General features: G+C 39.1%; 1 protein-coding gene across 3 annotated transcripts in view; it reads left to right on the forward strand.

Annotated features, from left to right (window-relative positions):
• ascc3 (activating signal cointegrator 1 complex subunit 3) overlaps positions 1-14,552 on the forward strand; it is a 316,582-nt gene that overhangs the window by 138,764 nt on the left and 163,266 nt on the right. For all 3 annotated transcript variants that reach the window (XM_031901620.1, NM_001374735.1, XM_031901619.1), the window contains 1 exon segment: positions 1,369-1,440. In XM_031901620.1, the coding sequence (XP_031757480.1) occupies positions 1,369-1,440 (72 nt within the window).

Below are 14,552 nucleotides of genomic sequence, written 5' to 3' on the forward strand. Positions count from 1 at the left end.
TTGCTTCTTCTTAATTATCCAGATTGTACTTTGCCTGTACATTTAAATTAAAATGAGCTTGATAAAGACATAGTCGTTTCTTAATTGTATCTCTGAAATGTGACCTTGCTTTAAACAACTGAGCTTGACCATAAAGTTGAGTGTTTTGATATAATACCATCATTATTATTGTCTGTTAGAAATCTTCGTTGTTTGATCCTGTGTTATGTATTACAGGCGTACACTAGCCAAATTAACTTGCTAAAGGTAGTCTAAAGGTTCAAAAAATATATCTTATACATACTGCACAAAGTGTATTTTAACATGTAGCAATATTGTTTTTGAAATGCATTCTTTTGGAGTTTTTTGGAGCTTTAGAAAACATTTTTGGATTAGAAAATATTCTATCCAAAACTTACTTCTTTGATAAACTTATCGACTGTTTACTAACTACCAAAGCAGATTTTAGGTAGCATAGTTCTAAATATGGAGGTTTTGTGTGGTTTTTATTCTGTTGATATGGCATATGTATTATGAAGTGTCCCTGAACATTTATTTATGTGGGTATTACATTCAAACTTTATGACTATATAAAATTTTTAATTGCCGAGTGCTTTTAACTGGTAAGGGCTAAGATACACAGGGAAATTTGTCACTGCTACTTTTTAAAAAGTTGCGGCAACTAATTGTTGCACCGCAAATTGGTCACAGCATCTTCTACATCAGTCTGTGGAACCTAAATCGCTGTGATTAGACACCGTGACTACGATAGCCCCATGTGTCTTAGCCCTAAATAGTTAAATTGTGAAGTTGAAAAACCAGCACAAAGAAAGCCTTTGCAGCATTTTACAAAACTGAAGAACACTCTAATGATATAGTTATGATCTCACATATAGACATAGAGCTTTAAATGGTATTCTGATGGCTTCCGCACTGCCTGGTTTACTGAATTCACAGTAATAAATAGGACCTGACACCCATACAGTTTTCTAGATATAGCATAATAACATTTTCTTTTAGATTATGGTCAATGGTGATGATGATTGTGGTGAAACCACCTGGGAAATTAAATAGCCCTATTTTAGAATATTTTTTTATTCTCCTTTCTTTATATAGTTGAATGATTAGCTAAAAATAGCAATACCTTCCAAAGAGTTGTATAAGGTCCTTGGTCAGGTATAATATTCTAGTAATTTTGTAAAGAAGAATTTAAAACGTAAACGCTACCACAATGGTGCGATATTGCTTAAAATGTTAATTTTTTTTCCTTTCACTTTTTTCTATCAGTCTTAATGTTGCACATAGTTGTGTTGTTCTGACATGACCATAACCTTATGTCTAATCATGTATATCTTTTGAACTTAATAACGATTCTACTTTATTATGCAGACTCAACAACTCCATGACGTGGAAGAGGTTTGTTATGAAAACGTTTTGAAGGAAATTAAAGCTGGAAGACAGGTACGTCTTGTTAGAGATTGATTTTAGTTATGACTGATGTTCTAAAGGAAATTAAAGATAGACAAGAGGGATGGCTCGTTCAGCACTGATTTTCAGTTAAGAATTACACATAGTAGGAATAACTAAGGCAAAAAGAATACCGTGGAAATGTAATTATACATTTTGCAGTAATTATGCATTTACTGTTGACTTTTGCATTAAAAAGGTCAATAGAAGCAAAATACAGATGCCAGAACAAAAATGTTCTGCATTGCAAGGAAGTATTTTAATACTGACATATTTGTTCCAGAGAATAATTGTTACAGTTGCAAATCATGTATGTTATAAAAACAAATACAGGCACAGGACCCATTATCCAGAATGCGTGGGACCAATGGTATTCCGGATAAGGGGTCTTTCTGTAATTTGGATCTTTATACCTTACTTCTACTAACAAAATCAATAAATGTTAATTATAGGACCAGGAAAGTTAAAATCTATTAAACAAACTTTTAAATAGTACTACTATTGCTGTGTAAAAACGCTGTATTTCTGGCTTGCCTAATGAAAGATTAACAGAGATACACCTGCTACAAACTACAGACTTGTTTCAGTGAACAGTGCCGCCATCTAAAAACGGATGCCCATACCCTTTCCCTCACCGTCTCTACTGCGCATGCGTCCCCAATATTCTGCGACTTTGACCAGCTCACAAACCAACTGCCCCCCCACTCCCCGCACCTGCCGGCACCCACCCACCAGTGTGCAGAGCCACCAGTACCCCCCCCGTCCGAACCGTTTGCGCTGCCCGCTCCCCCCACCAGCATTCGCCTGTCCTGCTGCAGACCCGCCAGCAACTGCCCCGCTCCCCGCACCTGCCGGCACCCACCCACCAGTGTGCAGAGCCACCAGCACCCCCCCTGTCCGAACCGCTTGCGCTGGCCCCCACCAGCACTTGCCTGTCCTGCTGCAGAGCCACCACCAACTGCTCCCCGCCGGCACCCACCCACCAGTGTGCAGAGCCACCAGCACCCCCCGTCCGAACAGTTTGCGCTGCCCCTGCCCACTCCCCCCACCCCCCACCAGCACTCACCTGTCCTTCCTGCTGCTTCCACTTCAAATGGCCCGGCTCGCCGCTCTACGTGCTATTTATATAGTGCGTCGACATGGCAACCGGACGCTTGCTGGTCTATCTGGGAAGGGGAGCATGCCTGCTAGCGCTGCTGAAGAGGGGCATGTGCACATGCGCCGCCTACAGTCCCAAGTCGTCAAGTCTGGGCAGAAGCGATGCATTGTGGGAATCTTCTCTACCCTGCTCAGAGGTTTTTTATCCTGTTTGGCTTCAAATCTTCTGAACAGGTGAAATATGGGGAGACTTAAGGGCACTATTGAGACAACTGAAGGTATGCCTGCAGCTTGAGATTAACTCTTTGGTAGCCTGGTTTGGGGCTTTATGGTTGGCCAAGGATGCATCAGCCAGACAGTGTTTAGACAATCAGTGGGAATGTTACAGAGAATGATCATCTACTATGTAAAACAGTGAGACATGCATTTATATTTAATTAGAACTGTTTTTAATACTGTATTTAGCAGACACATTTTCATGCAGTCAGTTTGATTTTTTACCTATAGAATTGCTGTTTACACTTGCCCATTTAATGGCTTCTAAGCTATTCTTTATTAAAAACAGTGAATGCCAGTAAGTGATTAATATTCATCGCCCTCCCTACACTAATTTAGTGTGGTGACTAGCAGTAAATACCAGGCTCGCAATTTACAAGTAAGAAAAGCTTATGCATGCAGACAGTATTTCTTCAAAACAATTTGAATTGGATATATCCAGACCACAACAGTTTGTTGGTAGGTCCTTGGATTCCTTAAATTTACAGCAGATATTTGTTTCATTTTATTGGTAAAGAGCATTCAGTATCTGTGATATTTTTGTTTTATTACTCTTAAAGGCTCTATACTACCTGCCAGTGAAGATACCATAGTAAACTGCACAAAAAATGTATCTCTTGACTGGCACAAACTGCACCACATTTGTTCAAAAAAGTGCAGTCAAAATATTTAATATAAGGTAAATACATTCCCAACATCAAAAATACAACCTTATGCATTTAGTGCCTTTATAAGGTATAAAATCACAGGCCTATCCATGCACACCTGGACTTAATGTTTAAATTATCGAGTCTGCATTCTATGTACTGGGTTTGTGATTTGGACAACGATGCCATAGTTATTTTGCAATTATTGTGCAATTAGTTTAAAGTATTTGTGTGTTTTTTCCCAATCGTATAATATTTTATCTGTTTGATCATTTATCCATAGATTAAATCCTTTCTATAAATCAGCAGTTAATAAACTGTGTAATGCTAAAATATATTCTGCTAAGATAAGTATACCTCTAAAACATGGTTGATCTTAGTTTCGTATTTATGGACTGCCTTGTGGCATTGACGTCGATAACACTAAATCCTGCTTTGTATTCAACTGGGATTTTTATTTAGTATATGTATATGATATAGTACATGTTGAATTATATAGAAGGCATAAAGTCACCAGTCTCTATAATCACTACATATAAACATCAAACAGGCAAGAAAGACTCTTCCTTCAAGTCAGCTGCAATATAATCTTGCCTATCAATATATGAAAGTTTGAAATTGAAGTTTGTTTGCTTTCTCAGGCTGTCTGTCTCCCCCCCCCCCCCCCCCCCCCCCATTCCTCTCATCTTCTATAAGACAAAGACAGCACATTATTACTGTCTTGTTTTTAAAGATATAATTGAATTTTACTATATGTAAGCCTGTATTCTCTTATGACTATAACAGATCTTTGTAGACCAAGGAAGAATGTTTTTCATAGGGCCAACAAAACAATATTAACTGGCCCTTCTGAAAACAAAATAGTGCTGTACACTGAGTACAGTGCATATAAAACTAGGCAACAAACTGCTTTCTTAACAATTATCCCATCTACCATTGCATACCCACAGACAAACTGTATACAGTACAATGGATTAATTATTGTTATTTTTTAATATAATTTAAAAAGCCACTGATAACAGTATGAGCCCCTTAAATATAATCACCTAGCATAGTTCTTTGGGTAGACCTGCAATGAAATAAAGCAGTGCGCTGCTCAGCATTTTTTGAATGGTAACTTTACTCACTAACATCAATGACAAAGGACAGATAACCTGCTATGGGTTTGTTATAATTGCCAACTGTAATAGATTTTTAATGATGCTTTATTGTGGAATGGATTTAAACATTCCTTAAAAATGGGTCATACTTTGCCATGTCTACCTTGCATGACAAATAACATGCTTTAACAATAGCTTTATAGCCATTGTAGCTCTATAGCTACAGAACAGTTGTACAGTTAAGACATTATAGAGGAAAACTTTAATTCAGTATATCCTACTATATATTATTTTTTTACATTACTGTCAGGTGAATGCATGTGTACAATGAACTAGAAATAATATGTTATTCCTAAGACCTTTACAAAAGGTTAATGGTTGTAATGCTGGCCAGTGGTGTTTTTTTAATCTTCTAGTTTTAATGCAAGACTGGTAGAGAGTAATGGGTTGCTGTTAACTTTTGACCAGCTTCATTTAGTTCCTTATACTTCAGTGTACCTGATTGTAATTGAACAAAAAAAATATCAGCACCATTGCTTGTTCCCTTGTGACCCTGTGATGCATTTGGCCCTTTGCCTCTAAGGCAGGTTCAGTAACATTAAACAGAAAGATTTGTGAAGCAGCTTTCCAAATAATAGTTATTGCAGTCTGCTAATGTCTCCCATTTTAAATGCTATACTGTATAGTGCAAAGTACTTTTTCACTAATAATGAAATGCTATGTGCCTTTAATAAGAACACATTTTGTTAAATTTTGATTTTTTTTTATAATCCTGTATACTTTATACTTTAGTTTACACTTAGCAGAATGTGTAAAACTCACACTTGTCTTATTGATTTTTGATTTAAGGATGCCCATGCAATTGTAAAACCTCTAAGAGACGGCAAAGTAGTAATTGTCATCTAATATCTATCACCCCCCTCAAAACCTTGGTAATAAATAATACATTTATTTGTTGCTGTTTGTGTCATGTAGCCTGAATATTGATCTGTCCTACCACATTAAAATTATCACCTTCTGAACATCCCATCCTTTTTTTCATGCTATATGTTCTTGGGCTAAAACTTTAGTTGCAGCAGCTCAGAATGCAAAGAATGAACACAGTGCTGCCAGTACACCATATTGGTATATAATAAACTAAAAACATTGCTAAATAAATTTCAATAGTTATTTCAATTTATCATATTTTAGCTTCAGCCACTATAATGTGATGTTATGATCATTACTGTGCATAATATGTGGGCTCTGCCTGTAACACAAAAGTGAATGAGTTACAGAAACACCTCTGTCCATTCATTGCATGCCCTTGGCTTGCATGTGAGCACAGAGTCATACATGAGCAAGAGGGGACTCAAAATTACATCAATTCATGTTTTGGACTCCAGTCATTAAGAACGGTATTAATGAGCGTTTTATTGGAAGCACTGAAAACGATTCTTCACTTTGGGGGCTGTGAGGTTATAGAATGTGCCAGGTGATGTTGGATAGGTTTTTGTACAAGCATAATTTCCATGGCTACAGCAATCTAAAGTTAGTTTAGCGTTTAGCCTGCTGGGTGAAGCTACTATTTGAGTTCGAAAAATGTGATAGTGTTAGTGTACAAAGGGGATATATGCAGTACAAATGACGCAGTGTGTGTGAGGGAGATGGGCCCAACTTATATTCAGAAATATGTAGGGTTTACGTGTCCTTTAATCAGGCTATAGCCTTACTGCAGTAAACAAGGCTAATTAAAGCTGGCGTTATAAATGTATAGGATACCCTGTGCATTAAATACTGCATACGTCATATTGCCATGGTTTAAAGGACAAGGAAAGGCAAGGTCACTTGGGGGGTGCCTAACATTCAAGTGACTTAAATCGCTTACCTTTTACCCCGGGCTGGTGCCCTTGTTCGGAGAGAACAGCACCAGCCCGGGGTAGCTGCAAGCGCTTCCTGCTTCGCGTGCGGGCGCATGCGCAGTAGATTGAAAAAGCCGAACTTTAACAGAGAAGTCGGCTTTTCACTCTACTGCGCATGCGCTGGTCCCGGGGTCACAGCAAAACAAAACAGGAAGAAGGAAGCACCCGCTAAAGGTACCCCGGGCTGGTGCTGTTTTCTCCTAACAGGGGCACCAGCCCGGGCTACAAGTAGGCGATTAAAGTCACTTGGGGGTGCCTAACATTTTGGCACCCCAAGTGACTTAGCCTTTCCTTGTCCTTTAACTGTACTTCCTTTATTATTAGAGCAATGGCAGGTAAGTATTGCCAGTCCATTGTGGCAATTCTTATCCTGTGTATTAGTGGATTATATTTTATGCAGCAGTTACTGTAATTTTCTGACTTTGAAACACTGTCCCTAAGTTAAAACTCACTGTACTGGGCACATATTGGCAGTGGGGCTGAAGAGAATACAGAAAAGCAAAATGCTCAAAAAATGGGGAGGGTGCTGTGTTTGGTTAGGGTTGTGGAGACCTTACTACAAGGGGCTTAAGTACTTGGGAAATCATTCAACACTTCTATATGGTCAGAAAAAAGTAGAATGCAAAAGGTTTATTGGGGCGTTATTTCCACTTTAAATGGTAGCCACCTTAGTTTTTACTTAGATTTGCAAAATACATGATTTCAATAAAAATGCTGAACTGCATTAGCAAGGGACACAGACTTGCAGTTCTTAGGACAATAAAAGACTTTTAGACAATTTGCCCCGGAGGGACATTAAATAGACATACAGAATATTTAGAAACCAATATTATTCTATGCTGCTGGAACATTTATACCTGGGAGACCAAAGCAATTGTTACGGAAATATTTTATTTTTCAGTTGCTTAGCAAAGTTTCTTAATTTTGCATGCTTAAATGGCAACTGTCTTGATGTTCTGCTAGATAAAATGATTATATATGGGTGCAGTTGTATATTCATGTGTTTAAAACACGTTCCGCATATCCTTGCCATTTACAGAAGAAAGGACGGTGGGAGGTAGTTGTATTTCACTCCGGCATGTGTTATGACAGATGGAGAAAATCTTTTCATGTTGGTTTTTCAACAGTCGTACTCTGCAAGACTCCAAGCTCTTCCTGGCTATTGGGAAATTAAAAGTTGGCGATTCAGCCTTTAATTTTTATCCATCTGCTCCAGCTAATGAGACGTCTCATTTGTAGGCTTCACTTTGAATTACCAAATGCATGTGCAGCTTTATCATTCTACTTCCCAGTGAGCTGCCTCCTCCTGTGTAACTTACAAAGATGGATAATAATAATAATAGATGGCTTATATGTATCAGTACTGTGTAAATGCCACAGTGGTTTGCTTTGCAAAACGGCTTCCAAATACACACCCTTTGCCCTAACTGTGAAATCAGCACATGACTGCTGCAGCTTTTGGTTTCCAGGTCTTCCTACCAGTTTTGCCTTACCCTCACACAAAAAGTTCAATTGTATTGTGTACTGCTCAATATTAAGATAGAGGTTTATTTGATTGGTAGGTGGATCAAAAGGTGCCTGATTTTCACATTGTAAATTTCAATAATGCTCATACTTTCATGACAGTGGCCCTGAAGTTATGCCCTTCATATCCTGGATGTTGCTTCCGCAAGGAACAGGAACATATTGCCTTTACAGTACCCTTTAATCCAAGGCAGCACACTACACATGCATGACTTGATATCATATGTGTTTTTCACTCCAGATGAAGATTTGTGTGAGACTGAAATGTCAACCCCCTTTTTTTTCTCTTTGCATTTACATTTTGGTTTGGCAGATCTTTAAATCCTGTGAGAGCAGTCCTTGTTCCTATATACGTGTTTAAACCCTTTTTTTATTTTTCTCATTTTTTTTCAACCCAAATTAACTACTGTACTATATTAGAAAAAAATAAATTTTTCATAAAAAGGCATACATTTTATAGTGTACTGTTTCCTGTGATATATGTTAAAATTAAAATTATCTGGTACCTTACTCCCACATTTGTGCTGACTGCACAAATTTTAGTAGCTACTTGCTGGGTTATAGCTCTAGACTGGTTGACTCCCTCATTTTCCATAACAATGGTTAAAGATAGACTTACATGTAGCCACTCTATGCATTATTTATCAGCCATTCTGGACGATAAGATGGAGCTCCGTAATAATATTTGGTCACCTTGGGTAACTTACCTCTCTACCGAAAAAAACTGATTGATACATATACCAACTTTTTTTCTTTTAATAATCTCTCAACCAATTAAGACTGTTAGTCTCCTGCATACTGTTTCCACTAACTTACTTTTTTCATTTGTATGTGTCCCCTTTCTTTTTTCCCTTTGTTAAAAAAAAATGAAAGCAATGTAAGTAAAGCTCAGTATTTGTATTGTACTGATTCTGTTTTTTGATGCACTGTTGAAAACTTATATAAAGAGTTATTAAAAAAATATATATATATCCTCTTTCATATCCTTGTTGGTGCTCCCTCAGGGCACAGGTACATATTGCACATACAGTACAGTTCAATCCAACGCAGCACACTTTGCATTCATGGTTTTTTGTCATAAGGCTAATGAAGATAATGAAGATTGCATCTGCCATGGATCCAGCCCTAACCTGACATATCTTAACAGACCTACCTTGTGATCAGATTTCTGGACATGTGCCACATGATCAGACCAGTCCCTTGCTTGGTTAGAAAATTGGCTACAAAACAAGCAGATCCGCCTGTCTATAGTTAGGTTTACAGTTTGGAATGGATTCAATGGAAATGCTCCTAAATAGCCTACAGATCATGTTTTGTTTTTTTTTATATATATAAGCAATAAATTTGGGTTACTTTTATTCAGAAAATTATACATATTATATAATATCAAAAAGAAAAAAAGACAATGCATACAGATGCATGTACATTTAACTAGATTAAATAGGAGCCATGCTTAAAAATTAGATTTTAGATTTTTCATGTATAGCATAATATTATCTTAAATTTCATTAGAGCTTACTGGCTTTTATACGCAAATATGTATAATAAATAAGCTAACGTGTGTCTCTTTGTGCAAGAGCTGGCAATGTGTTTTAACCTGATGGACACACCACATGATGGATAGCCGTTATGTTAAGTGTGAAATGTGTTCATTGGGATAATGCATGATTATTGATTGGTAAGGTAATTCTAGGTAAAGCTCATCACATGTTTACGGAGTATGCCCTTAGGTGGCTCAGCGCAGGCTGTTCAAGCATGAGCAATAAGAGGCAGGTTTTTTTTTTCTCTGCTGCTCAGTCATGCACCTTAACAGAAACTATCAGAGATTAAAACATGATTGTAGTATATTGATGTGAGTGTATGGGGGATGGATGACTGCATTATGATTGATGTGTATCTTAAAAGATATGAATTGCTTTGCAAAATATATTTATCTTGTGTATTTTCAACCCATAGCCATGTAGAATCTTTAAAGGATTTTAGTTAATTTACGGCACTGTCTATAAATGGAAGCAACTCACCCTTCTCTTACTAGTGAAAAAGCCTACAATTGCTGCCCTGTAACCTTTTTTGTTTTATTAAAGCTGATGGCTTGCTATAACTTACTTTAAGTATCCAGAGTAATGGATCAGCAGGAAATATGTTGCATATCTCATGGAAGGTATCTGGTTTAGGTTAAGGAAATATTGCAGCTCCTAGACTTTGGACAGAATTGAATGATGGTTGCTTGTGGTGTTAGCTGTCCTATTTGTTTGTGCCTGTTGTGTCTCATTATAGAAAATACATTTAGCATATGTCTTCCATTGGCATGCGTGCAAAGTTATTAGGTAACAGGAAGTGAATGGGAATCTGCTTACTTCCATAATTTTTCATCATCTGTAAACTAACTGGTTTATCCATAGCAATTAAACATCTGCCTCGGTTATTAATGTTTAGGATGCAAATGACAGAGAACGAAGAGGTGCAAAACTTCACTTGTGTCCAGGGCATACATGTGCTTGGCACCTTGCACTGAATTAAAATTTTGGTGCAAAGTGCAGAGTTCAGTGCTGACAGGCCAAAAGCGGCCTGGTCCTTGGTACCTGTTATAGGGCAGTCAGTAAGTACGGGGTTCCTTTTTTACCCTGCTCCTGCCAGCTCTTGTCTAAATACTAACTCCATTCTAGTGTGCAATGATCTGTAACCACAAATGCTAACTTTAAAACTGGATGCAAAGTGCAGAAAACCATTAAAGCTATGTAATACTGCACATTTTTTGCTTGTTTTTTTTTATACAAAAATTACATGTTTTACGGTATCCTTTAAGATGAACTTTCACCCATCTTCAGTTTGTACCACACCAGAACAGATTGTTTAGCAGTATTTCTATTTTTGTCTTTCCAAATTTTGGAGTGCCAAAATGGCAAGTCCATACTGAAGAATAGATCCTCACAGCACAATGCCTTCACCAGGCATGAGCCAACCACAGGGTCCGACTGGGGGGGTGAAGGGTCCACTGGGACTCCCACCCCAGAGGCCCTGCAGGTGTCCCCTAACCCGCCTTCCCCCCTCAGGGGCCCCCCTAACCCCCCCCGAGCGTGTACATTTAATGCGTCAGGGAGGAAGCGGTCGGGCAGGGGGAGCACTGCAAGAGTCGGGTCTGGGTTCCACCGGGAACCCACTAGAGCAGCGGCCCACCAGGATTTTTCCAGGTGTCCCGGCGACCCAGTCCGACCCGCCGCCAACTATACCAAGAACTATGCACAACATCAGCTTATATGGGAAGATGTCACAACAGAAGGCTGTTGCACAAAAAGAACCATGTGAAAGCATGTTTGGAAGTTATCTAAACATGAACATGACCCAGTTCTTATGTGGAAAAGGTTTTGTCAGATGAAACCAACATAAAGCTTTTTCAACTAGGTTCAAAACAATATGTATGGCACAAACTTACACTGCTCCCAGCAGTTTTAAAAACACTATATGTACAGTGACATTCAATGATAGTGGCATCATGATGCTGGTCTTTTTTCTTTAACTATAACTCTGTTTATACTTAGGAAAGAAAAGAATTACACACAACAAACACCTTGCAAACTAAGACAAAACTAAATTTTTGATTGACCACTCATTCAGCGCAGGTTGCTTTAAATGTCTTTTTTTTCCTCCTCTTTTCTAATCAATGGTTTCACATTTTTTTCTCCTTTGGTTTCATACACCATTGTGAGTAAGAGCAAACTAGGCTTTAAAATGTAAAGTACAGCTCTGATTACGCAGCTTGCAGCCATAGAGCTACTTCTCTTTTATTCTGATTTACTTTTCTGTATTTATTTGCATTAATTAATACAATGATGGTTGCCACCTTCAATGCACATTTCTACTTTTTTTCCCCACAAGTAAAGAATAATTTGACCCTTATGTTTCCATTTTTAGCAACCAAACAATCAGTAGGTCACCATGTAGGTAGTAAAGTTTGTAATATTTTTAAATGCACTTTGTGTTGTGAAACATTTCACTGTTGACTAATTCTTCATTACTATAGAATGCAGGATTATCATTAGTCAGATAGGTAGGCGAACCAGTACCCAGTGTTTCCAAGGAAACCAGTCAGGTTTGTGGATCACATTGCACCCTAAACACCCTTAGGACTCTAGGTATGTTTTTTCCTTTGCAGCATTATGCTGCTGTACTTCTCCAGTACTATGGAAAGGTGAAATTACCAGTTGGTGATGGACAGGCCTGTGATTTTGGGTTGGATGGAATATTAAAGTTCAGCACCTGTGCTTTGTTGCTTTTAGACTCACCCTATAGAATGTGAAAATCTGATTGATTAGATTGTTGGTGGACTGTTTTTGGCAGGGGCTGATATTTTGTGAACAAAATTTTGACCTTCATCTGGATGAAGTTGTTGTATTTTATGTCCAAATGAATGGTACTGTAATGCTAAAGATAATGCTAAAGATAACACTGTTGGTAGTGGACAAAGAGCCATTGTCTTTTGAACAAAAATAAGTGTCTGACCCTTTAGGGCTCTGGCACACAGGGAGATTAGTCGCCCGCGACAAATCTCCCTGTTCGCAGGCGACTAATCTCCCCGAATTGCCATCCCACCGGCTAAAATGTTAGTCGCCGGTGGGATGGCACACGCTGCGCACACGATTTTGGCAAATCGCTGAAGTTGCCTCGCGAGGCATTTTCGCCGATTTGCCGAAATGCGCGCCGCCGTGTGTGCATCCTACCGGCGACTTACATTTTCGCCGGTGGGAATGCAACTGATGGCAACTCGGGGAGATTAGTCGCCCGCGAACAGGGAGATTTGTCACGGGCGACTAATCTCCCCGTGTGCCAGAGCCCTTAGGGTGAAGACACATGGAGCTACTAGTAACAGCTACAACGTACTTGTAGTGGCTACTAAAAAAGACAATGCTGATCATTTATTGATAACAGTCTCAACATGTGTTTTAGGAGAGGCAATTCACAGTATTGTCTATGGCAGGATATTTTTTGGCTTTAGTAGCCGTGAAAAAGTAGATGCTGCTAGTAGCTCTGTGTGTCTTCACACTTATAAGAGGATGGTCCCTAAGGGCTCTGGCACACGGGGGAGATTAGTCGCCCGCGATAAAACTCCCTGTTCGCGGGCGACTAATCTCCCCGAGTTGCCTACCCCTGCCATCCCACCGGCGAACATGTAAGTCGCCGGCGGGATGGCAGACGCGGCGGCGCGATTTCGCGCAAATCGCCGAAAAAGACTCGCGAGTCTTTTTCGGCGATTCCCTGAAATTGCCCCGCCGTGTCTGCCATCCCGCCGGCGACTTACATGTTCGCCGGTGGGATGGCAGGGGTAGGCAACTCGGGGAGATTAGTCGCCCGCGAACAGGGAGTTTTATCGCGGGCGACTAATCTCCCCCGTGTGCCAGAGCCCTAAGAAGTTTATAGGGCTTTGATTGTACCTCGCCTAAACACATAAAAAAAAGAAAAAACCCACAGGCAAACTTAAAAGGTATAAAATTGTTTTTTATATAGGAAAAAAAAACTGCAAGATGTCTATAAAAGTTAATCATTTTGAGTAGTTTTCATTTTTCAGATTAAAAACAAAAAATTAAACAAAATATTTCAATATTTTTTTATAAAGGGATTTTAGCATATTGCATAACATTGCACAGTGAAAGGCTTCCTTGCCATTACAGAGCTGCCGTGTCTAAAATGTGGACTGTTCCTTCCCCTGCAGTCTAGGGTGTGGTTCAAGGAGAAAGAAAGGTAAAAACTAAGGAAGCTTTATCAGAAAGGTCTATGTAAATAGACTAAGCACTTACAGAAACGCTGCACGTTCTCTGTCAAAAAATGTATTGTGTCTGTTTTCCTCTGCCAGAGACACGCAGCTCTCTCCTCTCTCCCCTCTCCTGCTCCCCCCTCCCTCAAGAATGCTAAGAACTCGCTCCCCCCATTTTAGGAATGTGGATCTGAGCCAATCAGCAGGAAGCTTCCTCATAGTCTTACAAACAGCATGTACACCGGTCTGGGTCTCATTGCAGGAGCGAGGCATTATGGGAACTTTCTTTACACAGCTCAGCATTTTTAATTCCTGTTTGACTTCTGATCATCTGAGCAGGTGAAATATGGGGAGACTTAAGGGCACAATTGAGAGAACTGAAGGTATGCCTGCAACTTGAGATTAACTTTATTAGCCTTTCCTTCTCCTTTAATGTGAGGTTGTAAATGGCTGGGGGCACCTCAGCCCAGCATGCCCTGGAGAAGGTTTTATGTAGCAATTTTAGCTAGTTCATTCTTTTAGAATACCATTACAGTACTGACATATATAATGAGAGAGATAACTTAATAAGATAAACATAAGAAAAAGGGCACCATCTGAAACCATTCCATATGGCAACTGATAAAAAAGCAAAACAAGAGGATAGTAAGCTATGAGTACACAGCGATTAGGAGGCATGGGGAATGCAGAATAGGAAAGCAAACATTTTAAAAGTATATTACAAATATAATATTTTATCTGCAACAGCAGTGGGAACAGAAATAGTTTTCCTTTGTGTACATTTCGCCATGGCTGTGCACAGTGTGCTAAA

Source organism: Xenopus tropicalis, chromosome 5 (genome assembly GCF_000004195.4).
Source record: "Xenopus tropicalis strain Nigerian chromosome 5, UCB_Xtro_10.0, whole genome shotgun sequence".
Classification (NCBI taxonomy): Eukaryota; Metazoa; Chordata; class Amphibia; order Anura; family Pipidae; genus Xenopus; species Xenopus tropicalis.